The sequence below is a fragment of the Sceloporus undulatus genome, chromosome 2 (assembly GCF_019175285.1).
Source record: "Sceloporus undulatus isolate JIND9_A2432 ecotype Alabama chromosome 2, SceUnd_v1.1, whole genome shotgun sequence".
Classification (NCBI taxonomy): Eukaryota; Metazoa; Chordata; class Lepidosauria; order Squamata; family Phrynosomatidae; genus Sceloporus; species Sceloporus undulatus.
The window spans coordinates 82,061,315-82,088,815 of record NC_056523.1 but is presented as its reverse complement, the minus strand read 5'-3'; the positions used below and the strand labels follow the sequence as shown (position 1 = coordinate 82,088,815).

The 27,501-nt window shown below is 45.3% G+C and overlaps 2 protein-coding genes across 2 annotated transcripts in view; one reads left to right on the top strand and one right to left on the bottom strand.

Moving 5' to 3' along the window:
* The window catches only part of SNCB (synuclein beta), a 49,306-nt gene extending 27,966 nt beyond the window's left edge, over positions 1 to 21,340 (bottom strand). Inside the window, exon 1 of the mRNA XM_042451858.1 lies at positions 21,220 to 21,340. Coding sequence (XP_042307792.1) covers positions 21,220 to 21,340 — 121 coding nt within the window. The remainder of the gene's footprint in view (positions 1 to 21,219) is intronic.
* EIF4E1B (eukaryotic translation initiation factor 4E family member 1B) overlaps positions 21,323 to 27,501 on the top strand; it is a 28,177-nt gene continuing 21,998 nt past the window's right edge. Inside the window, exon 1 of the mRNA XM_042451856.1 lies at positions 21,323 to 21,389. Within this exon, the coding sequence (XP_042307790.1) occupies positions 21,327 to 21,389 (63 nt within the window). The 5' untranslated portion in view covers positions 21,323 to 21,326. The remainder of the gene's footprint in view (positions 21,390 to 27,501) is intronic.

Here is a 27,501-nt window from a genome sequence, read left to right as displayed (position 1 = left end):
GTGTGGAATGTGGTTGTGTGAGTGTTATAGGAGCCAGTGTAACCTAGCGGTTTCAGTGTTGGACTGTGACTCTGCAGACCAGGGTTCAACTCCCAGTTCGGCCATGAAACCTATTGGGTGACCTTGGGTATGCTGGCAGCCTCAGGGAAAGGCAATGGCAAACCTCCTATGAACAAATTTTGCCAAGAAAACCCCATGATAGGTTTACCTTAGTGTTACCATAAGTTGGAAACAACTTGAAGGCACACAACAACAACAACAGTGGCTCAACAATGGTTCTTTTTTATTCTGAAGAGAAGTGACCAGTGTGGTCCCACAGGGTTCTGTCCTGGGCCCAGTGCTATTCAACATCTTTATCAATGACTTGGATGACAGAATTGGGAGCATACTTATCAAATTTGCAGATGACACCAAATTAGGAGGAATAGCTAATACCCCAGAGGACATGATCAAGATCCAAAATGACCTGAATAGACTAGAAAGTTGGGCCACAGCGAACAAAATGAACTTCAACAGGGAGCAATGTAAGGTACTGCACTTAGGAAAATAAAATGCACAGATATAGGATTGGGAACGCCTGGCTGAATGAGACTACATGTGAAAGGGATGTGGAAGTCCACAAGTTGAACATGAGTCAACAGTGCGATGAGGCAGTTAACAAGGCCAATGTGATGTTAGTCTGCATCAAAAGAAGTATAGTGTCTAGATCAAGGGAAGTAATAGTAGCGGGATACAGACTGCCCCTTTTCCCGATGGATCGGGGCCTGAGCTGCCACAGAGGCCCCAATCTGCTGCTTTTCCAGGCCTCGGGGAAGCGGCAAAATGCCACTTCCCCATGGCCTGGAAAGGGGTGTCCTTGGGGCTTCATGCCCCAAGGACACCCCGACAGCAGTGGGGAAAGAGAGAAAGGGGCCGTTTGGCCCCTTTCTCTTGTATCACTGGTGCAGCCATGTAAAGGCTGCGCCAGCGATACACAGTGCGAAAGGAGCTCCGTTTTGGAGCTCCTTCCAGCGCCGCTGAAAGGGCGCCACAGGCGCCCTGCAGCAGCACCAGGACGTAACGGCTGCGCTGTGCCGTTTGGATGCAATGCAGCCATTATGTCAAAATGGTGACGCCCATGTAGACAGGGCACCACCATTTTGATGTCCTGGCGATGTATTAGGGTTGCGGGGCATATATAAGCAATGCCCCAAGGCAACCCTAATACGTCACCAGGACATGCTATCAGGCCCATCAGTACAGGGCCAGTGCCACTCTATCCTGCTCTGGTCATAATAATAATAATAATAATAATAATAATAATATTTATTTGTATACCGCCCTCTGGCAAACCAATCCGGGCGGTTAACAACAGTAAAATATAAAATATGACAATTAAAAACACTTTATCCCTCCCCCCCTTAAGACAGTATTAAATAGTATAACATATTAAAAATACAATATCAAGGATAAAAACAGCAATTAAAACTAAAAACCCTGATATCCCTCTGTTGATCCTCAACCATCACTAAGATGGGGCCACGGGAGGAATGAGGGAATCAGGGAACCTGGGAACCTGGGCCGGGATGGTTAATCTGGAAAGGCCTGCCGGAAGAGATCCGTCTTGACCGCTTTTTTAAAGCTGTCTAATGATGTTATCTGACGGATCTCATCTGGCAGGTCGTTCCAGAGTTTGGGGGCGACAGCAGAGAACGCCCTCTGGGAGGTTGCCGCAAGCCTAGATTTTAGAGGCTGCAGTAAGTTCCTCCCAGAGGACCGGAGAGCGCGGGGAGGATTGTACGGGAGGAGGCGGTCTCTAAGATAGTTTGGACCCAAGCCATTTAGGGCTTTAAAGGTGATAACCAACACCTTGTACTGGGCCCGGAAGCTGATAGGCAGCCAGTGGAGGGACCTCAAAACTGGAGTAATGTGGTCCCTCCTAGATGTACCTGACACAAGCCTGGCTGCCATGTTTTGAACCAGCTGTAATTTCCGAGTCAAGCACAGGGGTAGCCCCATGTAGAGTGCATTGCAGAAATCAAGGCGTGAGGTTACCAGTGCATGCACAACCGTCTCGAGATCCCTTACTTCCAGAAAAGGGCGCAGCTGGCGTATCAGCCGAAGCTGATAACAGGCACTCCTGACCGTCGCATTTACCTGATTTGTCATCAGGAGCGACGAGTCAAGGAGCACCCCCAGACTGCGAACACAGTCGCTGGAGGAGAGTGTGACCCCATCCAGGACTGGAGGTTGCAACCCAATTCTTGGTTTCGGGGCCGCTACCATGAGCACCTCCGTCTTGTCTGGATTCAGTTTCAATCTGTTTTTCCTCATCCAGCCCATTACCGCCTGGAGACATTCATTGAGAGAAGAGATGCCATCGGAATTCGAGGCCGACGAACGAGATACGGAGAAATAGATTTGGGTGTCATCAGCGTCCTGATAACACCCAGCACCATAACTCCGTATTATCTCACCCAGCGGCTTCATATAGATGTTAAATAACATCGGGGACAAAATAGCCCCCTGAGGAACCCCCACAAGTGAGGTACCTCTTACTGGAGCTACAGTCCCCGAGTAGCACCCTCTGAGACCTGCCCGAGAGGAAGGACTGGAACCACTGCAAAGCAGTGCCCCCAATACCTAACCCCTTCAGGCGGTCCAAGAGGATGCCGTGATCTATAGTATCAAAAGCCGCTGAGAGGTCTAAGAGCACCAACAGGGTCACACTCCCCCTGTCAATGCTCAGACGCATTCAGGCCCCACCTGGAATATTGTGTCCAGTTCTGGGAACCACAGTTTTAAAAGGATGTTGAAAAACTGGAGCATGCGCAAAGGAGGGCGACTAAAATGATGAAGGGTCTGGAAACTATGTCCTATGAGGAACGACTCAGGGAGCTGGGGATGTTTAGCCTGGAGAAGATAAGGTTAAGAGGTGATATGATAGCCCTGTTTAAATACTTGAAGGGATGTCATATTGAAGAGGGAGCTGACATGTTTTCTGCTGCTCCAGAGACTAGGATCTGAAGCAATGGATGCAAGCTACAGGAAAAGAGATTCCACCTCAACATTAGGAGGAACTTCCTGACAGTAAGGGCCGTTCGACAGTGGAATACATTCCCTTGGAGTGTAGTGCAGTCTCCTTCCTTAGAGGTCTTTAAGCAGAGGCTGGATGGCCATCTGTTGGGGATGCTTTGACTGAGAGTTCCTGCATGGCAGGGGGTTGGACTGGATGGCCCTTGCGGTCTCTTCCAACTCTATGATTCTATGACATCACTAGAAACAAGGCAGCAAATGTTCACTTCTTTTCCTCCCCATTTCCTTAAGTCTTAGCACAGGAATGGGAAAGCTGAAGTCTTCCAGATATTGTTGGATTCCAACTCTATCAGCTCAAGCCAGCCAAGCCAGTATTCAAGGGATGGTGTGGCTTCACTAAAATCTGAAGGGCCACTGGCTTTCTTACCTCTGGTCTAGTACATTGTCTGTGGGCACATGATGCAGCCATCTTCTAAGCCAGATAAATATTTTAATGGAAAACTATTTGGAATAAGCCTTTATATCAGGGGGTCATGAGCCTTAGGCCTTCCAGTAGGTTTTCACTTACGTTTACTAAGCTCCAGGCAGCATGGCCACTGGGCAGGGACTATGGAAGCTGTAGTCCAAAACAAATAGGGGGAGGCAAAGATTCCCAAGTATGCTATACTTGCTGGTTTGACATCCATGATGGAAGAAAAGCATGATACAAATGCCCTTAATTAATTAATTAAAATAACATTTAATAAATATATAAATTTAAGCGTCTTTAAAATGTTTGCTTTCTTAGCGGCAAGATCTCCAATACTGAAAGGACATAATTAGCATTTTTAAAACCAACAAGATTTTTTTCCACATTTTCTAAAGGGAATTTTCTTATTTCAAGATTGTATGTGCCCTGTTTTTTGGGTTTTTTTAATAATGCTGAAAAGGAGTATAGCCAAGGCTTCTCCATTGGCTCACATGCTGGGACAGGCTATTGAGCTACTAGCTCTTGTTAAACCACAAATTCAACTATTTTCTGGAAGCCTTTGACTGCAAATGGCTAGGGATATGGGAAAGGAGCAATACTTTTTAAACTTTTGCTTTGTGTAGTAGGCAACCTTTTGGAAGGCCTGACCTTCTACTGAGTTTTTACAGTTTAGAATTTCAAAAAAGCCACATGGATGAAAAAGGTTATATACTACCTCTTCATTCCAGGTATCAAAAAGGGTAAAATGGAGCCTGGTTGATATTACACATGATGTGATAAGTCAGGGTCGCCTAGCTATCTAATCTTAACCAAAGTCAAATGAAAGCCTATCAAGGTTCTGCCAAGTTGTCTGATCCTCAGATTTATTTAAACCTGTGTTTCTGCCAGCCATTTTCTATGCTGTAACACAATGAAGAAAATTTATTAAATATTGATTTATATACTGGGTGTTGGCAGTTGCACCTTTCAAGAGGTGGCATCTGGTGATTTCCATGTTAGTGGAACAATTAATCCACTCTAGCTGAACTTATTTTGGGGATACAGTTGCATGCCTTGGGACAGCTCCTGTAAAGTTAGGTCTAAAATACAGAACAGGTTTCCCCCTCCATGACATACAAGTCACTAGCTGCCACTGATCACAACTTTGAGGACTATCCCATTTACCTTTTGCTTGTTTTGTATGGATTGTCAGAATGCAAACACCCAGAGTATCCATGCAATGAAACTATGCGATGATGTTCCCCTTTAAAACAAAGTCACTTCAGTGCCATGACTCACAGCTTGTTTTCAACATTGACTGTCATGTGGGAAGGACCAGTGTGCAAATGAAATGTACATGACCATTCATCTATGAAGGGGATGTGCTTTTTGGGTGCAGTCAATACACTCGCATCCACCTGAACCTACAGTATACAAATCACTTTAACTATCAACACATGTCTGAGCATAGAAGAGTATTGTAGTTTAGAGAAGCAACAGGGGGGCTGGGACTCCAACCTTGTGGGAAATCATTTCTGGAAAGCTCTAACCTCCAGATCTAAATGCATGTGAGAGGTTCATTATTGTCAGTTCTGAGTTTGATCTGTTCATGGTTTTATCCTTTTAATGAATACTCCATATACACAGATGCTGAGCCTTTGTGGTAATGTATTTCATTTGTATCTCATTGGTGTGGATGTTTCCTCCACCAACATTAATTCCACTGCTTTTCATGGAATCAGCCTCAAGATCTTGAAGAGGGAATAAAAAAAATATCCCTTCTAAACAGACATTTTAAACCTCCTTGCTATGCTGCCCCCTTCTGGACAATTCTGGTATATCACACTATCTTGTCACCAACCTGGCTCCCATGGACTTCCCATGCAAAAGGATGAAGTGACCTGCTTTAGCATCACCATGAAAAAACAGGGAGAGGAAGGCTGAAATTTGAATATGAAAAGTACCTTTTAACTTTTTAATGTGTTGGACTTATCCGGGATAGAGACAAGAATGCCATTTGGGCTCTGTTTTAGGCAATACAATACCTTGAGTGGTTTCAGAACTTTATTTTAACACTTTCATTAGCATCACTTTGTTTGTCCAATGAGCTTTCCAAACTGCTGATGCTCACTGCATCCATTTCTCTCTCTCTCTCTCTGGGATTTCTATATCACATTGGGGCATACATCAGTGGTATTTGTTCACCGGTCACTCACTTCAGTATATAGGGCAGCGATGGGCAATGATCTGCCCTAAATATTTAAGACTCGATCAGCCCTACTGAGCATAGCCAGTGGTGAGGGGTGAGGGGATTCCAGATGGAATTGAGATCCCCAATTCCATCTGGAAGGCTATACATTTCCACCTTCCCCTTGCTGAATTTTCCTGTTCTTGCTTTGCTCATAATAAAGGAACATTCCTACCTTTTCAGGGCTGTATGGTGTTTCAGGTCTTGGAAATGCAGCAGACCCCAACACACCCAGACTTCCCAGTAGGGAGTTCCATCATGAACTACAATCAGAAAAGAGGTTCCCAGAGTAAGAGATGGTGGCTGAGTGATGGCTGGAGGCTGCCGTCAGAGCAATCACCATAAATCATTTCTTATCCTGCCTAATCCACTATGATCTGATTTCCCTTAACAGGTCCCACAGGGATAATTTAGGATGGTTGTTCAGAGGATCTCAAGTATCACAGATATGGCCAGTCAGTAAAGGAAAGCTCCTTCCCACTACTTGAGCAACCTTTGAATGGTACAATTGGCACAAGGCTGGTTTTACTTACTTGGAAGATTGCCAGCAACTGCCCTAGCCAAAGCTAAAATCTCTCCTTGGCAAAGAGTATTATCATGTTAACTGTCCAGAGGCTAGGCAGCAGTCAAGGATTTCACACTCTTATAGTCTGATAAACTGGAGTGACCCGAAAGTTTGTAAACAACCACCATTACAGTATCCCTTTGGGGCATGTGTCCCTGAGGTCCAATTTTACTTCCTATGGCTAACAGAACATCTGCTTAAGGGAGACATACAGACCAGAATAGCATCGGAACCAGAATGGCATTCCTCCTCTTCTTGCCCAGTTTTCCTTATTTCCTTCTACAAAGAATGGAACCACAGAAACTGAATAGTAAAACAACATGCAACACTAAGGTGCAAAACACACTGCAGAAATAATTCACTTTGAGACTGCTTTAACTGCCCTGGCTCAATGCTAGGAATGCTGGAAACTGTACTTTATGAAACACTTAGCCTTCTCTGTCAGAGAGCTCTGGTGCCATAATAAACGATAATCCCCAGGATTCCCTAGCAATGAGCCAGGGCAGTGAAAGTGCTCTCAGACTGGATTATTTCTGCAGTGTGTTTTGGCCCTAAGTACCTCTAACAGGGAAAAACAAATTAAAAGTCTATTGATGCCAATTACCTCACAAAAAACAAAACAAAACAAAACCCCAAATACCACCTTCAGAAGTGATCAGAATCATACATACATACATAGAAGGTAAAAGTTTTCCTTTGACAAGATTGTCTAGTTGTGTCCAACTGTAGAGGGCAGTGCTCATCTCCATTACCAAGTTGAGGGAGCCAGAGTTGTCAAAGACAGCTCTGTGATAATGTGGCCAGCATGACTGCACAGAGTGCTGTTGCCTTCCCGGCAAAATGGTACCTATTTATCTCCTTGCACTATTACATGCCTTTGAACTGCTAGGTTGGCAGAAGCTGGTACTAGTGACGGGAGCTCACTCTCTCACACAGCACCTGGGCCATGAGCTGCCAACCTGCTGATATTGCAATTGTCAGAGTCAGCATCTTAACTGCTAAATTTAAATTCTACATTGTTTAATTGTATTGTAAGGGGAGGTTGAGGGTTTGGACTGTATGTTTTAATCTTGTAAGCCGCCCCAATTGCATTTTGTAGAGAGGTGGGATATAAATAAATTTTATTATTATTATTATCATTATCATCATTATTATTATTATTAAACCACCATGTCCCTCTACATGCATACATACATATATGATTATAGAAACATATTTGATATACAAAGAACGTGAATGTAAAGATACACAACTATCACTTAGCCCTAAGACAGTCTCATAAAAGACCCAGCAGCACTGAGGTACTGAGGATGATTCCAGGTAAATTTTTTACTGTCAAGTTCACTGCACCTCCCACACTTTCCCCCGTCCCTGTCCATCACAATTTTATTTTAGGCAGAAAAAACTAAACTGGAAGCTTCCAAGCCAAGTGATTCCTAACCTTGCCTGCTTCACATTAGCTCCCAGTGGACTTAAAACAAAACCAAAAGTGACCTTTTGTTTGTTTTTATTTTCACTGGAAAACAGATGTGCACCACTGGGGTTGGGAATGGGAGTGGTGTGGTCCCTGGGTCTTTTCTGGTTCCTCAGTCTCAGTTTAAACAAACTCAATACTCAATACTCTTCTGGTGAGACAAGATATTGTTACATTTTACAGAGTGAGAACTCTGTAAAATGAGAGTAACAATATCTTGTCTCACCAGAAGGGTATTGAGAAAGGAAAGAGTCTTATGTATCATTAAGGGTTCCAAATAGTATCTTCAGTTGGTAGCCATCCTGTGTTTTCCCACCATTTGGTCTACTTTTTTACTTAATTAAAAAAAATTGCTAGGGGAGAAACCCTAGAGTAGGTGCACAGTGCCTTTTGGCAATAAAAGCCCTGTCTAGAATACATATACAGTGCGCCCGCGCCATACGCGGCCTTGAGCATACGTGCTCAAGCCGCGGGGCACGTGCAGGACGGAAGGGGCGGCGTGTCCCATTCAATTGAATGGGCGCGTGCGCCCGTTGCACCCCTCGTGTGCCCGCGCCGCCGCGCCGCCATGCACGAGCCCCATTGTTTCCAATGGGGCTCGAGCATAGGCGGAATTCGCCTTACGCGGAGAGATCCGGAACGGGTCCCCCGCGTAAGGCGAGGACGCACTGTATGCAAAATTATAGAAACATATTTGATATACAAAGAACCTGAATGTTCATACAGTACACACATTTTATATCACTTAGCCCTAAGGCAGGCTCATAAAAGGTCCAGCAGCTCTGAAGTACAGTGGTACCTCGGGTTACGAAATTAATTCGTTCCGCGGCTAATTTCGTAACCCGAAAAACCTTCGTAAGCCGAATTGCCATAGGCGCTAATGGAAAAAAATAGCTCTCTGCTGCCCTCCGGTGGCGAAATAGCGCCGAGGTTTTTTCGTAACCCGAAAAAACCTTCGTAAGCCGAAACAATAAATCCCTATGGGATTTTTTCGTATCCCGAAAAATTCGTAAGCTGGGTAATTCGTATCCCGGGGTACCACTGTACTGAGAATGCTTCCAAGTGAATTTTTTACTGTGTGAACCAGGGATGGTGAGAGTGCAGGCTGCCAAAGTCACTCCTGCAGCTCCTATAGCCCCCCCCCCCCTGCACAACACTCCAGGTTGGATAAGGTAATTGAAATTTATCAGAACTCTCACTAGCCATTCAGATGCTAAAAAGGAAGTGAAGAATGGAATATTCACTCATCTCAGCTATTAAAAGAAAAGCAAGTTTCTAGCCCATGTGGCGGTGAATGCATGCTTGAAAGTGTACAAGTAACATCTGGTGAAACATAAGAAGTCAGTGGAGTTACTGTATAAGATCACTAGAGATCAGAAAATCATGTTTCAGTGTGGGATTTCAGTGCCGTGTATATTGTATTCCCTTGTCTCCCCTTCACAAGCAGAACAGAAAAATGTTAGGCGCAATAAGAAAACAAAATTGTTGATTGCATTATTTATTGAGGTTTGCAGAATTCTGTTTTTTCTTACTACAAAGTCATGTACCAATGTTTGTCTGGGTGCACAACTTCAACTTTCTTTCCCTCCACCCATCTTCCAGTGCACACACAGCCCTAGGAAAGAAAGTCCTTTCATTTTTGCTGAATAGTTCAACAGCCTTTGAGACTCTTTCCTTTCTCAGTACCCTTCTGGTGAAACAAGATACTGTATTGAGGTTTATCACACGGGGCTTTTTACAGCTCAGATCCAGGGTGACTCCTGGTTCAGCTATGCGAATTCACATTGTAACATGAATGTTTTATCACACCTGGTTGCCCTTCCATTGCGCTTCCAAATTGAGGGGGAATCGAAGGCTAGTCACGTGATGCAGATTCGCACAAAGCGGAGTGAGTGCAAATTGTATTACCACACCGGTGCATACCATGTGGATTCAACGATTCGGATTGGGACCCTTGTGCATGCTCAGTGGGGCTCTGGAAGCTGTCCTCCTTCCCTGCCCCCTCAGCTGTCATCCTTCATTGGGGATGATGGGATAGGTCGCAGGGGGTCACTGAAGCCAGGATCGGGCTGAAGGAGCAGTCAAGGCATGATGGGATAGGTCACAGGGAATCACTGGAGCCAGGATTGGGCTGAAGGAGCAGCCAAGGGATGCAGGGTGGCAGAGAGGACGAGATGGCATGAAGGAGGAGGAGGAGGATGAAGATGCAGGACACAGGGGGCCAAGGGGGGTGACATCAGAGTGATCTTCCACACCAGACCAATTCGAAGTGAAGTCAAAGTAAGCTTGAAAGTGAATTCTGTGACTTCACTTTTTTCCGATTTCAATAAAATGAGGGGTCACTTTGGAATCACTGCGGAAGTGCCACGGAAGGAGCCCATAGAAAGGAATCTCGTCTGGTAACACATTCACATTAAAACGTGAATTTGCATCGTTGGACCCGCAGTCACCCCGGATCTGAGCTGCAAAAAGCTCCAAAAACTCAGTGTGATAAACACCATTGTTACTCACATTACAGAGTTCTCACTCTGTAAAATGTGAGTAACAATATCTTGTCTCACCAGAAGACTATTGAGTATTGAGATAGGAAAGTCTCAAAGGCTGTTGAACTATCTTAGATAACAGAGGGGTTAGGCGCTTACTAATATAGAAATCTGCCTATAGCAATGCTGATCCAGAACCTGGAAAAAATATTTTTTGAAAAGCCCCCAAAGCAACTTCTCCAAGCTCTATGCATACCATTGCATCATCCATGGCTGCTCTGATTCATAACAGATTCCCATAGTTTCAGAGAACTTCCCCAGTTTTGGCTATTTGAAATTGTTTAACTTATGAGTAGGCAACTTGTGGCTCTCCAGATTCCAGTTTCCATCAGTCCTAGCAACATGGCCTGTGGTACGAGATGATGAAAATTGGAGTCTAACCACATCTGGGAGGCTACAGGTTCCTCACCCTAATGTTAATGGCAGACTGAACCATGGAGCTTCTGCATGTAAACCATGAGAACCCTCACTACTAGCAAACTCTTCTGGCTCTCTTTTCTCTTGGCGCCAATGAATCCTGGGGATTGGACCATGGGGGGAGGAATCCAATGAGGCTTGTAAAGAAGATCTGGAGTTGCCTCCACCATCTCAAAAGATGGTTTTCCAGTTGCACTGAGAGAGGACTTGCCAGTATGTTTTACAATAAATTCCTAGTGGTTGTGTAGGTAAGCACTCAAATAATTCCAGTGTCCCAAGGTCACGTGGCCTTCCATAATTCCAGCTCCCAGTCGTCTGAACCAGTACAAACATTGGTTTCAGACTGATCCAGGGACTAGCTGCTTTTCCTTTGTATTGTGTGTCTGCCCTGGTCTCTTTAGCAGATCTGGCCAATGGTGGAAAAGGAGTTGCTTAGACTTTCTTAGAAGTTTCTATCCCCAGAGAATTCTGTCTCATTCTACTGGACCTGCTTGGCGGAACAGGAGAAGCTACAAGTTCATTTGGTCTCCAAAGTGCTTGCTCACTCCTTCCATCCATCCTCCATTGTCTTGCTCTCATGGCCAGAACTCTATCTTGCCTGTCATCTCAGGGGATCTCTCTTTTTATTATTTACAACCTGCATTTCACGAGGGTAATAACTGAATCATAACAGATTGTTTTAAGGGACTTGACTTGCTTCCTGGGACATTCCAATTAAGAAAGGAATGTTATATAACATCAATAAAGTGCACAATCCAAATTATTAAGTATGGAGAAACCAGAGGTACCTCGATTAAGATCCCTGAGGGATCTGATGCAAGCCCAATGGTCTTCAGCGTTTTCCTTTAATAAGTGATTTGGAGAAAGGTATTAAAATCCTTGGCAATGAAACAGGCCTAAGATACAAAATGGCTTGAGTAGTAATAAATGAGAAGGACTCGGCACTTCCAGCAATCTGGATTGCTTGCTATTTTGGGCCACTTCCAAAAAACATGTTAATGCAGCCAAATGCAAGGTCACCATCGAGGGAAAGAACACACACAAAAAAAGCAGGGCATACCTAGGGAATGGGAGACTGTCCTGGAAAGCAGCAGCAGCCCTGGAAGTAATTACAGAGATGACTAGCTTTTTTCTCCATTAAATAACTTCACAATATATGACATCTGCCCCCTCATTTCATCCTCTACTCACTACATTTTAGAACTCCCTGCCCCCAAAACAAGAAAACTCCACATGGATTAGTCAAACTGTGACTGTTGAACTTGCCTTTCCTTTTTTTCAGTTAGAAAAATTAATGTATTGCAAAATGTGTTTTCACTGTCTTCTGTTATGCTGTTTGTATGCAGACATAATTGCACTAATTAACCACAGTCTTACAGGTGGGATGAATCTTCTGCCAAAGATCAAGAACTGACTCTCCTGCCAACGAGATCTCTTAAACAAAGAAGCCTTATTCAGGCCTTCTCTTCCTTTTCAATTTAGGCAGACCCACCTTCTTTGTCCATTCTTGTGGCTAGCCATCCTCCATGCTTCAGAGAGAGTGGGGGCCCATGTTATAGCTTGATTCGATTTATACCACACCTTTCCCCCAGACCTGGAGCCAAGCTTCTTGGAAACCTATGCAGAGCCTCCCAAGCAAATCAGATCCATGAGTTGCATGTCCAGCCCTGCCATACCTTGGAGGGAAAGTATGAGGCTGCCTACTTGTAGGAAAGGAAACACATCAGCATTCTGTACCACAAGAGGACCTACACAAGGATAGCATACTCCTCTCTACAGACACACACCCCAGTTAAATGCAGGCATGCGGAAAACTTTGGCCTTCCAAATGTTACAAAGTACAACTCATATCATTCCTTACTATTGATCACAATGGATGAGCTGCAATCCAGCCTATTCACAGCAGGGTTGGGCAACTGGGCCTGCAGGTGCATTTTATGCACTGGGAATCCTCTGGGAGGCCCATGGCCAGCCACAAAACAAAATCAGAATTCTGCTTGAGAAGTCAGTTGAGAAACTAATACTTTTTGGTGCTAGTACAGTACAAGGCAGGGGCTGCAATTGATCTAAAAGGTGAACAGCTACAGTTGGAGTCTTCCAGAACAGGCAATTCATCTTGGGAGATGGTAGCAGCAAAAAAGAATGGTCTGGGGAGTCTGGAGGAGCCATGGGTTTCAAAAATAGCTTTGTGGCTACATACTGCCCTCTCTAGATCTAGAAGGCCAAAGGCCACCCATTTCTGCTCTGATGTATGGAGGTCAGGGGAACACATTCAGAAACATAACTGAAGAGGAACAGCTACCTAGCACATTCTCCTTTACTCATTCATGTGTAAGGGGAAGAATATGTACATAGGGCTACAAAATCCATTCAGTGCATTTTTTTTAAAAAAAATTGCATGTCTGCTTGGAAGGGAGCATTAGAATGCTCACTGGCCCTTATACCAAGCTGAGTGAGCACAAGACAGAAACATCCCTTTGTTCCTTCAGTGAGAATCACCAGATTTAAGGCCAGATGACCATGTGCAGTAGATATAAGGAAGCAAAGTGCTCTGTAACTAAAGCTGAACATAGGCAGGGTTTTGTAATATTCCTCCAAAGAAAAGGTCCGTGCATGTAGTAAATTACCATACCAGGACGAGGGTAACAATCATTTGACCCTTAGTACGCATCTACTACTAAATACAAATCAGTTTGTGTTTTACACATGGAAGGAGACATTCGTTCAAAAATATGCCCTGACATGTAATCATAAGTGGCACAGTCCAATATCCACAACCTCATTCTACTAAATGGGCAAAATATTCTGAAATCAGAGTCATAAGATTTTAAAACTTAGACTTGCCCATTCCAACATACTTCTTTCCTACAGCCACTCCTAGCACCAAAACACTTGTCCTCAGCTGAGTCCACACAAATCTCTGCACACAGTCCCATGTCTGCTGATATGTCTAAAGACAGGCTATCGTTCTCATCTCCTGCATAACTTCAATCATACCCTGCCACCAGACTATGGTTTTTCTTGGAGGCACCTGCAGCTATTACACCAGATCTTAGCTCTGAGGAAAAGAAACTTCCACCTGACTCCAAAATTTCTCTCTTGTTGGAACTTCACATCTTCATCTGTGCAATCTTGTCAAACAGTCATTATTATTGGGTAGAATGAGGTACATTGCTTAATTCAAAATATGTTGCGAGGTAGCAGCTAAGCGTTTAAAAGAACAATGTGCGATGCTGCCTAACCTATGGCATCTTAGCAAGCCTGCTGCCTCCAGGTTCTCCTATTTCCACTATTGAAAATAAAAACACCAACTGTCAACCCAGTTGGCTTTATACATGGAATAGAAGGGGATGCCATCTTGTTTTTTGCCTCAGGCAGCAGAACATCTTGAGTTGAAATCTATGCAAAGTTCAAAAATGTGTGGACCAGACTGTTACAGCTGGTTACGCTTCTAAGCCCAGGAAAACCCCATTTATAATGGGGGTGGATGGGTGCCAGAGGAGAAGCCTGCCTCAATAATTGCTACCACCCCCAGGAAAGGCTGGGCTTTATAATTTGTACAGAAACAACAAGGAACATATATTCTGGGGTTTGAGAAGCATGAGAAACCACAAGGGCAACTTAAAACTATTCTAGGGGCTTCAGCTTTGATGGCAATAATGATGCCATCACCTCAATACATGTAGCAGTTCAGAATTTGGGTATGGTATTCTCAGCCAGAAAGAGTGTGATTTGGGCAATTTTGACTTGGTTCCTTTGTAACAATCAGATTGCTTCCTGTTGAGATCTAGACTTGCACTAACTTTCCCTTCAGTGTGTGTCTGGAGGGGGATCCATTAAAACAGTTACATGGAGTAGAAGGGTAATTAATTGCATCTTTCTGGATAAGGAAGTTCTGGCCTACCTTAAAGAGGTGGTAGTAATCAACCCATTCTTAGTTAAACCTATCCTGAATATATAAGATGTTGGTAGTTTTAGGCTGGTGGCAAATGTCTCCTTGATGGGCAAGGTCTTTCAAGACAGTTGCCAACAGGCCCAGATAAACCAACTTTCTGGATCCGTTTCATTTGGGATCCAGTCCTTGATTAAGCTGCCTTGGTCGCTGTGTCTGAAGAAGCGCAGAAGGTATGAGAATCTGTGGTTCTTTGTGATCTCTTAGCTGCTAAGACTGTGCAGTTTCACATATCATGGAAAATAAGATCACTTTGGAGCAACTGTCTTGAACTGAGAGTGGGATATGTGTATGTGAGGTCCTGCTCCTCCTTAGATAGTCAGATTCTGAATGTTGTGTTTAAGTGACACTGCTCAGTCCCACAGATTCCACATTACACATGTACTTGCAGCTGCCAAATGAAATTCACTCAAGGATTTGGAAGGGCACAGTAATAAGTACACTGAGGATGGGTACCACTAGTTTTTCTTTTTATTTTCATCAGGTGAGGTGGTATATGAAATGATTTATAAGAGGAAGTTAATATAAGGGCAAGCAATGTAAAGTGTAGATACCAAATATTACTATCTATGGTAATAATGGAAAATATAAGAAGATATAATAGATTTAGATAGTAATATTGGATGTACTGAATTTCAGTATTGTTATAACTAATAAAAATTACAATGGGCCCTTCCCTTATGCGGGGGATCCGTTTTGGATCCTCCCACATAAGGGGAATTCCGCGTATGCTCATGCCTGTGGTGCATTCGCCAATAACCCGTCTGGGGCACGCCGAGCCTTCTTCTGGCACAGTTTTCAGCATATGCTGAAAGCCACATAAGTCACACCCATGTATGACACGGGTGCACTGTATTTTTTTTAAAAAAGAAATTACTTTAAAAATTGTAAATGTAATAAACTAATTACTATTGTAATTCTTTTAATCCTTAATTCTTTTAATTCTTGGATCGTTTAATGATGTTTTATTGTAGTACGGAAGGGGAGGGAATTAATCTAAATTGTATGTTGTATTTTATACTGTGTTTTACCTGATGTTGTAAGCTGCCTCGATCCTACGGGGAGAGGCAGCATATTATTATATGCGTTGTGCTGGTGCCTTGCCAATGACAATCACCTGTTGTTCCTATTCTTCAATAATTAAGATGGTAGAGGAGACTAATATTAAGCAGCAATACAGGAAAGATTACAGATCTCTAAAATTACATTTAAAATCATACATCTGTGCCAGCCATGTGAAACCATCAAACTAAGTGCACATATCTGAATTTTCATAAACTATTTCAAATACAGAATCTTAAATTTCTTGTTGCTAACTGGGAAAAGACATGTAAGTAAAAAGCATGCAGACTGTAAAATCATCCAAGTATAGAGCTCCTAATATTTTTCTTTAAAGGCATCAGTAAAGAGAACTAAACTATACAAAATGGTTTCAGTAATACTGAGGAGACACAGGGAGGAAAGGCTTGGAGTGGGAAACTATGGCAGCTATTGCAGTATGCACTTCTTGCAGAAAGTGTGGTGGTGGGAATACAAAGAATGAGGATACAAGGGTGCGTCCAAAGGGGGGGGGGATGCATAGTAGTGTAAAAAGTGCTTCCATATACTATGCCAATTAAGTTTCTAGAGGAATTGACAGTCTCTCTAAACTCTAGATGTAGATTACTGTGAGCCAACCAAGCACAGAAAAATTACATGCTTCACAAAATGGAAAGCAAAAGGGACAGAGGATATGGGAAAATGGGGTGTAAGGAAGACAGAAATCAAAAAATCAGAAGGCAAGGTGAAATGAAAGAGAAAATGCCTGCATAGATACAGGCATGCTATATTCATAGTTACTTCAATTTAAATCTGCAGTGTTCTTTAACTCTTGTACCACTCACAGTGGGAAAAATAGTACATGAAAAAGGAAGAGAAATATGTGTTATACAGTACAGTATTTGTTCTATTCCATGTACAAAGCCAACTGGACTGACAGTTGGTGTTTTTATAGTACATGAAAAAGGAAGAGAAATATGTGTTATTCTTTAAAGTATTGATACTCTAAGGTCATAATCATATCCATTTAGCTGGGAATAAGTCCCATTGAGCTCTGTGGGATTTTGAATAATCATGCCCAGGATTGCTCTGTATTCTTCAGCTGCTGTTTCATGTGATGTGAACATCTCAGGAGCTGCTTTTCTCATTCCCTGGGTACCTCTTCATCTCACCATAGCCAGGATCCAACAGTGCTGTTCAACTGATGGAACTACTTCCATCTGTGGAACTGGGAAGGGGGCATACCAACTCCCCCCCCCCCAACCTCCTCGGCACTCTCAAAATTTGCTCCAGGGAGCAAGGAGCCCTACCTCCAAATACAAGTTGTGTCTTCCTCATCTGGAATCCTTGGAACTAGAAGTTTTTCAGATATTGGGTTGTTTTTTTGTTTTTTTTGAATATTTGCATAAGCATAATGAGGTATCTTAGAGATGGGACTCAAGTCTAAACACAAAATTAATTTATGTTTCATATACACCTTATACATGTATCCTGAAAGAAATTTTATACAATTTTAAATAATTTTGTGCATTAAACAGTTTGTATACATTATATACACACTGAATTTGTGGCGTCATGTCAGCTTTGTATTTTGGAGCTTTTTCAGATTTTTGGATAAGGGAAATTCAACCTGTAGTACATTTGGGGGCATGGGGGAGGAGAGGAAGCTAGTCCCACTAGCAGACAACCACTGGATACCAAAATAGCTCCATTTGGCATTGGGAGGGAGGAAGAACCAAAATGAACTTGGGATATTTTTCCACCACAACATCTTAGCATGTGACCCACCACCATTAATGGACCATCAGCACAAGAGTTCTTAACACATTTTCCCCTGGACCATTCACTAAAGAGGTTCCTAAAACTGATTGATTGTGCTCAGCTGACTACTATGAGTTTTTGTCAGTTTTCCCTATGTGTGTCTCCAGGTAAACCAATCCCAACCTGAGAAACTCTGTAATGATTTGGATCGGTAGAAAATAGACATTCTGCCAATTTAGATCGGAAGAAAATAAACAAGCACGCTGGTTTGACAGAGGACTCAAATCAACCCTTTTCTCTGTCTCTAATGCAGAAACTTTGCAACACTGCTTTTAGAGACTACAACTCCTTGAATTTTCCAACCAGCATGAGTTGTAGTAAAAAGAAATTATTGTTCTAGGCTCTCTTCTAATGTGGACCCACTGAATGTTATTTAGGAAGGGCTGGATCCCAAGGCTGGATGCTTGGAAATGGTTTCTTTAAGATAAGATACAGATAGTACACTCCAAATCCCAATTTGTTTGTCTGTCACAAGGTATTTTTCCCCAGAAAAATGTAAATCACATTAATGGATGGATATTTTCACCTCATCTCACTTCTGTTCTTCCTCCATTGTCAGAATCCCTCTTTTTCCCCCAGAAGCACATTCCCCTAGAAGCACATTTCACCCACGGACTGACACCCCTTGTTAATTTTTTTCCTGCTAATTTATTTTAACAAGTGCTGGTAGACATTGCTACTGTCAGCCCCCTCCTGCTCATGCTGCTTCACAGTCTCATCAAGAATTTCAGTGCCATTTATTTATTTATTTTGAAAATTGCATCAGATTTATTCCAGCGCATGGCTGCAAATGTACATATCTGCTGCTTTGTTGTTGTTTTCTAGGCAGGCAGTGTGGTGTAATGGTTTGTATAAGACTAGTACTCTGGAGAGCAGGGCTGAATTCCCTTCTTGGCCATGGAAACCCACTGGGTGACCTTGGGTGGATCACACACTTTCAGCCCTTAGAAAACCCTGTAATAGGTTCACCTTAGGTCACCATAAGCTGGAAATGACTTGAAGGGACACAACAACAAATCATTCAAGGAACAAAGTGAAATGCTGGTGAAAAGATGGAAGGGGAATTGCTGGAAGGAGGAGCTCTTTCAACATGTTTTTCATCATCAGCCTGACCAGAGAGAGAGCTATAATTGGAGAAGTTTGACTTATCCAATCAGATTTTGGGAGGCGATGCTGCTGAATCTGTAAAATCAGAAGTGGCTCCTGAATGCAGAACAGATATTTATTAACATTAATCTGTCAAGCCTTCAGGCTGAGCTGGCTACAAAATTATCCACCAATATTCTTTTTCCCTAGAGCATTTCCCAAAGAACATACTATTTACTATTACACCCTATTTGTGCACCAGGCTAGCAGAAGATCTCTAAAAACATGAACTTCAAGGCTGGACTTGCATCTGAAAAGGAGTGCATCACATTCAGCAATGTGACTCAGTTTCCAATTAGGGAGAGAAAGGTGGGAAAGAAGAAAGAGAAAGCTCAGGTTTCATGGATTCCACACTCAAGTGACCTGTTGACATGCCTCCCCCTCTCCTTTAAATCAAATTATGGCCCATTTGAGCCTTCGTAACAGGAGTATAAAACTAAACAAAGACCACAGCATTTGGAGATCTATATCTAAAATGTGGTGTGCGGAAAACATCAGGCCTAAAGCCTGTATTTCATTAACTCTTTAGTAAAAAATACAGTGGGCCATTGGTATCTGCTGGGTTTGATTCCAGGATCCCCACCCCCAATAGATACCAAAATCTGTGGATGCTCAAGTCCCATTATTTACAGTAGCATAGTAAAATTGTGCCCCTTATATGAAATGAAAAATCAAGGTTTGTTTTTGGGAATATATATATATATATATATATATATATATATATATATATTACTTTCAAGCCGTGGATGGTTGAATCCATGGATAAAGAATCCGTGGATTTGGAAGACGGATGGTATGTGGTGTGGTTTGAATACTGGTCTATGACCCTAGAGACCAGGATTTGAATTCCTGCTCAGCCATAGAAATCCACTGAGCTTAGGCAAGTCGCACTTTCTCAACCTCAGAACAGGAAAATCTCTCTGAACAAATTTTGCCAAGAAAACCCTGTAATAGATTTGCCTTAGTTTTGCCATAAATCAGAAACAGAAGAAGAAACAGATACAAGCATGCATTGATGTCTTTCATTGGACCAACCCCCTCCTTAAAGAAGATAAGCAAGCCATCACAGTTCACAGAAGTCTTCATTAACCAAAATGATACTATTTGTTTGAATATCATTTTGCTTGATCAAGATTTCTGTGAAACCTGGAAGCGTGTATGTCACAGTTAAACTACTGCTACATCCAGAGAAATTAGCCTATCCGTCGTGTGCCCTTGATTTCTTCACGGAACCAGCAAGATGAGATGAAAATAAAACCAGAGGGGGAATAGCCATGCGATATTGGGTTCCTGTCCAAGGTTTCAAGAATCTTGGATGCCTTCCCAGGTATATCACAGACACGCTGTGTCACTAAGGGCACACTATTCACTCTGTACACCTAGGCTGGAACAGGATTGTTACAGTTCTGTACAATGGTGGCCTGTCAGTAGTGCTTTATTTTAAATAATGCAGATGCACTGGGACTCTGGGATTTAAAAGGGCCAAGGAACTAGTGGCATTCCATACCTGGGTGCCACCCAGTGGGGAGCTTGGGGTGGAGCCAAAAGGGGCCCCTCCCTCCTTGCCTCACATGGCTTTACCTGGCGCCCCTTGTTCCTGCTCCATGTGGCTTTAAGATAAAGAGGTGTGGGGCAGAGACTAGGCACAATGGGCCCTCTCCCTCCCTGTTCTGTGAGGCTTGAAAGGCAAACCACCCAGGGAAGGGGGGGGGGGGGGCTCACCAGGGGTCCCCCCCCTTCAAAGGGGTCCCCGGGGGGGGCCCCCCCCCCCCCCCCCCCAGTGATGCTACTGCAGGGAACTACTTGAAAAACAGAGATACCCAAGGCTGCATCTGCATGGCAGAAATAATTCTGTTTGACACCACTTTAAGTGACATTGATCAATGCTATGGAATTCTGGAAATTGTAGTTTGTTGTGGCACCAGATTGGAGTTTGATATCTAAGATCCAGAGCCTGGTATCACCAGAACTCAGGTGTCCCAATCAACTACAGTTTCCAGAATTCCATAGCTTTGAGCCATGGCAGTTGAAGTGGCACCAAACCAGATTATTTCTGCTGTGCTGATGAAGCCCAGGCAAGGAGAGTGGAACCTTTCCATGCATGCTGAAGGCAATTGGAAATCAAGACCAAGTAAACGGCTGGGGTGGGGTTGAAATGGGAGGCAGGAAACTGTCTTATAGGATAAGACTCCAGTCTACTAGTCCTGTGTTCACCCAGGTCAGTGGTGCCCTCGGCTCTCCCCCATTGCACCCAATCAGCACCACAGATGGGGCAAGGGGAAGGAATTGGGGGAAAGGGATGCCAGCTACCTGGAGGGGGACAAATGGAAGCTTGCTTGGCTGGTTGGTTCTCTTCTCTTCTCTCCTTCCTTCCTTCCTTCCTTCCTTCCTTCCTTCCTTCCTTCCTTCCTTCCTCTCTCTCTCTCCTCCCTCCCTCCCTCTGCCCCTGTTTCTCCTGCCTGAGGCGGGGGGGTCTAGGGAAGGCAGGGCAGGGCGGGCCCCCATTCCTTCCCCCCCCCGGGGCCCCTGCCCCATCCTCGCCCCTTCCTTACCGACGTAGAGGACGCCTTCCTTGGTCTTCTCGGCGGCCACGGCCACCCCTTCCTTGGTCTTTTCGGCTGCAGCGACGACCCCTTCCTTGGCCTTGGACAAGCCCTTCATGAAGGCATCCATGCCGGCAGTGAGCTCTGCGGGGGAGACAGAGAGGGAGAGACGGGGCAAGGTAGCTTCAGAGGGCGCCTTCCTTCGCCCGCTTCCCCGGGGCAGCCTGGCAGCGCAGCGGGGGGCCAAGGGGGCAGGCAGGGGGCTTTGGGGGGAGCCACAGGGGCAACCTCTCAGCCACCCTCCTGGAGGGAGTTGCCCCAGAAGCTGCCATGACTGGGGACCCCCCCCCCCCCACACACACACAGGCACAGAGGCCTCCATCCCTGGCTGGCATCTCATCTTGGTGCCCGGGGGAAGGCCTCCTTCTCCTCCTCCTTCTCCCGAGGGCCCCCCTTCCCCTCCCCGAGGCCCCTTCGCCCAGCCCTACCTGGCCTCCCCGAATGGCTGCTGCTCCAGCACCACCACCACCGCCGCCCTCCTGCTCCTGCTCCTCCTCCTGGCAAGGCCCGCAGGACTGGCAGCAGGGCAGGGCTGGCACCTTCCCGACCCCCCTTCCTTCCTTCCTTCCTTCCTTCCTTCCTTCCTTCCAAGCCCCCGCTCCCGAGGGAGGCGAAGGGAAGGAGCCGGCCGAGGGTCCCGGGGGCAGCCTGTGGTCCGGATCCAGGCAGCCAAAGACGGGGACAGCTCCGTGCCCTTGAAAGCGGGAGGAGGAGGAGGAGGAGGAGGAGGAGGCTGGGAAGCAGGGAGGGGGGCAGGGAGACCCAGGGATAGGCAGCGCCTCCCTCCCTCCCTCCCTCGCTCGCTCCGCGGGGAAAGAGGGAGGAAGGGGCCTCGTTGCCTTTCTCCTCCTCCTCCTCCTCCCGAGGCCCCTCTTGGGCAAAGGAGGGGCCCTGGGCAGAGGGAGGGCCAGGGAAAGCAAGGGGCCAAGGAGGACCAGCAGGCCCCGCAAAATGGAGGGATGCGGCCAAAGGAAAGCACCAGACCCTCCTCGAGATGCCAAGCCAATGCTTCTGAGAGGGCTACATCTGAGATGCCAAGCCAATGGCGCGAGATGCCAACCTGGTGCTTCTGAATCCTGCTCGGAATGGAGGGCGTTTCTTTTTTTGGGGGGGGGTTCCTCTGGGGTTCCCAGCTGCCCTCCTCCTCCTCTTCCCCGCCAGACGGAGGGGGCCAGAGGGGGCTCCGAAGGCGGGCCACCTGCCGGCTGGCTCTCCCTGCCTCTTCTTAGGGATGATGCCTGCAAGCCCTGGCCCTGGCTCTCCAGGCCTGCTCCCAACTGGGGGGGGGGCTTTGGGGGGGGGCCGGGCGCCCCTGGGGGGCCGGGGGGGCGGCGGCGCTCCTCCTGCTGGGCGGGGGGCTTCAGAGCCTGGGGCGGCGGAGGGGGGCTCAGGCCAGGGGCTCTGCCATGGAGGGAGGCAGGAGTTGAGGAGGAGGCTGGCTGCGATGCCAAGGCCAGGGCCTCCCCGGCTGAAGAGGGCAAGGGCTCTGAGGCGCCGGCGCAGGCTACTCTTCCCTTCCCTCCTCTCCCGCCCAGAGGCAGCAGGCAAGCAGCAGGACCAGCAGGGGTCCTCCTTTCCCCGGACGCCCCCTCCATCCCAGCCCCTCCCCCAGGAGGAAGCCCCAAATGTCCTCCATTCTGGGCATCACTCAGAAGCAGGGATCGACGTCTCTAGGAGGGTTTTTTTTGTGTTTTTTTGGGGGGGCTCTGTGGCCATGTTTTGGGCTGCACCCACACTGGAGGAATAATCCGGTTTGGCACCGCTTTAACTCTCTTCAGGCTCAAGGCTATGGAATTCTGGGAGTTGAAATTTGTTGTGGTCCCTAGAGACTCCCAGAATTCCATAGCCTTGAGCCTAAAAAGAGTGAAAGCGGTGCCAAACCGGGTTTTCTCTCCAGTGTGGATGCAGCCCTGACTGGGGCTTCTGGGAATTGATCCAAACCCCCGAAGGCCCTTGTGGTCTCTTCCAACTCTTCTGATTCCATCAAGTTTGGGAGCCACTTTGGCTCCGACTAGAGCCAGGCAGGGAGCTGCTGCTTATTCTGTGGAATGTGCCCCTGGAAGACTCCCTCCTTGGGAGCTGGGCCTTGGCCAACAGGCCAAAGGGGAGAGGCATCTTGGCCCCGTTCCAAGGGGGTACCTTAGTATTATTTATCACTATCGTTCATTTATGTAGTGCCACCCGTCTACATGGTGCTTTGCAAACAGTTACAGCAGGGGTAGGCAACCTGCGGCCCATGGGCCGGATGCGGCCCGGTGAGGCCTTGGGACTGGCCCCAGCCCGGTCCTGCTGCCGGGGCCTTTGGCGTCTCGCGCGAGGGGCATGGTGGGGCAATTGTCTATAGAAGCCTCAGAAACATGCATTTATCTTAACATTGTTTAAAAAATCAGCAAATTCTTTTGCGTGTCCTCCATTTTTTATTTAAAAAGTGCCCTTCATTTGAAAATTTTGTCCTACATTTGTTCCGGCTTATTTATTTATTTAATTTTTTAAAAAATTATTTAATTATATATTTTTTGGCTTCGGCCCCCCAGTTGTCTGAGGGACAGCAACCCGGCCCCCGGCTCAAAAGGGTTGCCTACCCCTGAGTTACAGGATAAAACAGTTATAACTATTCCAATAATACCAAGATACAATATAAAGATACAAGTTTTAAAAAGCCACACACAATTAAAACAAAAATAGTATGTATAGGTCCAAAACACACTCCAGAAATAATCCAGTTTGAGGCCATTTTATCTGCCCTGGCTCAAAATGCTAGGCAATTCTGGGAACTGTAGTTTTGTGAGACATTTAGCCTTCTCTGTCAGAGCTCTGGTGCCACAATAAACTACAGTTCCCAGGATTCTCTAGCACTGAGCCAGGGCAGGTAAAGCAGTTTCAAACTGGATTATTTCTGCAGTTTGTTTTTGGACCATAATCAAGTATACTAAAGATATGAAGCATTATATTTTTTTACCACATAAGGGAGTGGCAGCCAAGCAGCAGGAAGTCCTCCATACATTGTTGGACTGCAGGACCCATCATCCCTCACTTGAATGCATGTGGAGGAGATTGAAGTCTAACAGTATATCTGGAGCCCCATAGTTTCCTGAACACTGCCATACTGGTCTGCTTAAAAGTAGGTACTGTACAGTACTATGGGATTCTGTGGGGATTACTCCATAGCCCCAAGGTAGTGTTTAGAAGAACTGCAGTTTAAAACCCACAATATTGAAGGTGCTTCCAGTCCAGAGAAGGCATGTATCATGCAAGGACATTCCCTTAACATCAATATTTTATGGAGGAAAGAGGCAATGAGAAGTAGCGGTTTGAGTGTTGGACTAGGATTCTGGAGAACAGGGTTCAAATCCCTTCTTAACTTCTGGGTGACCTTGGGCAAGTCACACTCTCTCAACCTTAGAGGAAGACAAAGCCCCTCTGAACAAATCTTGCCAAGAAAACCCCATGATATGTTCAACTCAGGGTCGACTTAAGTCAAACACAGCTTGAAGGCACATAACAACAAAGCAGACAAGAGTGTCCTGTATACTCCATTTTTCACCTACTGCTAGTTCTTCCACCCTTTTTCTTTCAAGCACACATTCCCAATCTGAGAAGGAGGACATATGAGAGCAAGCTCTTTTGAATTTGCCTGAAACAGCAGCAGGAATATAGTTTATAATTAATTAATTATGTTAATCCTACATTTAGATGTTGTGCAAATATACTGCTTTTGTTTTATACGTATATTTGTATGGGAAATAAAGAATAAAATAATAATGAATAACATACAGAGTCCAGCCCACTTTTGAATCTGGTCCTGCCCGCTGCTGGTTTTGCTGTTAATATGTACCCCTTCCCTCATTCCGTGGCAGATTACCTTGAAGAAATGTGGTCTTCATAAGGGAGGAAAGTGGTCTAAATGTTCTTCTTCTTGAGACTATGGGTGATTAGGTTCATAGGGAGCACTCTCATACTGCATCAGATTACTGGTCCATCTAGAGCAGTACTGTCAACCAGCAGTGATAGCTCTCCAGGGTTTGAGGCAGGTTTCTTTCCTAACCTCACTATCTGGAGATCCTTGGAAGTTTCCCCATCCAAGTAATAGCCAAGTCTGACTCTGTTTAGATTCCAAAATTAGACAAGACTGGATGAGTTCAGGCCAAGGTATGGTTTCCTGATTCAATACCTCTTAGTGCTGCCAGTTTTAAAAAGTGGATGGGACAGTATCCAGAAGAGAGAGACTGTCAAGGAAAGCTGTGGGGCTTTGTATATAACTAGAGCAATCTGCAATCTGTGGGTAGGGTTGCCATAAGTGTCTACCTCCAAACTGGGACAAATGTTAAAAAAGTAGGACAAATGTAGGACATATTTTGTAAATGGAGGACACGGACAACTAAAAAACAAAAAATTAATAAATTCAAAAAGCATTGATATAAATGCATGCTTCTTAGGCATGCTCAAAATGGAGGACATTTTGACATTCTTCTTGGATAGAAGTTTGGGATGTAGCTTTGTGTGGTGGACTAGGATTCTGGAGACCAGGGTTCATTTCCCTGCCTTTGAGTGACCTCAAGCTCACACAAGTCACGCTCTCTCAGCCATCTCAGCGGAAAGCCATGGCAAAACTCCTCTGAACAAATCTTGCCAAGCAAACCCCAGGATAGGTTTGCTTTAGGGTCTCCATATGGTGGAAAACAACTTGAAGGTAAACAATAACAAAGAATAATTGAGTACTGTACCTTTAAGTGCAGTGGAGGATCCAGCATGGTGTATTGGCCATGGAAACCCGCTGGGTGACTTTGGGCAGTAAGTCACACTCAGTCTCTCAGGGGAAGCTAAGGCAACCCTCCCTGAAGAAACTTGCCAAGGAAATTATGCAGGGTCACCATAAGTCAGACAGGAGCTGAAGTCAAACAACAACAGCAGCAGAAGAGGAAGAAGGGGAGAGAAGTGAAGGAGAAGGAGAAAGAAGAAAAGGACAAGAAAGAAGAAGAATAGGAAAAAGAAGAGGAAGAAGAAGAGGAGGAGGAAGGAGAGGAGGAGAAAAAAGAGGAAAAAGTAGGAGGAGGTGAAGGAGGCCCCAACCTCTTCCCCCGCCACCGGAGAGAGAGCAGCAACAGAGGCCCCCAAACCACCACCACCACTGGAGAGAGGCCTATAGACCTCTCTCTTTTCCCTGTTGCTGCTGCCGCGCCAAAGGCACAGCAAACAGCAACAGAGACCCCCAACCTCCCCAAAGCAGTGGAGAGGCCTAGAAGGCCTCTCACTGCCGGCCACCTCACCTTGCTGCCTCACTTTTGCGCACCTGGCGCGCACGTTCAAAACAAGTCTAAATGGAGGATCAAGGCTCAAGCTCCTCTTCTTAAGGCTGGCCAATTGGGGGCAGGCAGATTGCAGGCCTACCCCCTGCCAGCACTCACCATTAGGCAAGGGCGAGAGGGAGCCCGGAGCCCCGGCCATCCAGGACAATCAGGGAAGCAGGATGAGACCGTGCCACTTCCTTAAAAAACGGGAAGTCTCGCCTTTTCCCAGGATATGGCAACCCTATCCCTAACCCCTGACAGCTCAAGATTGTTTTGTAGTAATCAACAATAAATGGAAATTAATACAAATATAGTTATAAGAAGTGCATAAAAGTTCGATACATGGAAGCTTTCTTTAATTAGAAAAAAAATCTGAAAACTATATTTTTTAGTTGAAATGTATGGGAGGGGGGGGAAATGTAGGGCTGCTGGACTGAAAATTGGAGAGGGCTCCCCTACCTTTAATGGTTGTGTAGGAGAGGGAATTTCATAGATATTGGTTGTCAGATAATCAAGTAACAAGCAACATCTGCTGAAATTCCCACTTCTACATATTTGAAGGTGCAGGAGTCATCTACAATTTTCAGTTTGGCAACCCTATGAGTAGTGTTATATTTTTATTTAGAGTACAGTTACGTAGCAATAGCAATAACAATAGCAAGTACATTTGTATACTGCTTATCAGTGAACTAACACTCCCTAAGCAGATTACAATGTGTAAGCCAATTTCCCCCAGCAGTGTCATTAGGGGGATGCAGGGGGTGACACCCTAAGGAGGGTGGTGACACTACTGTTGTATTTTGGCAGAAACATTGTGGTATTTGCCTGTATCTCTTTAAAATGCTTTAAGAGATAGTGGGAGTGAAATAAAGCTCAGTGGGAGAAGAAAGGAAGGGCCCCATAATTTTTTAAAATTAAAATTTCAAATTTCAAAATTTTAAAT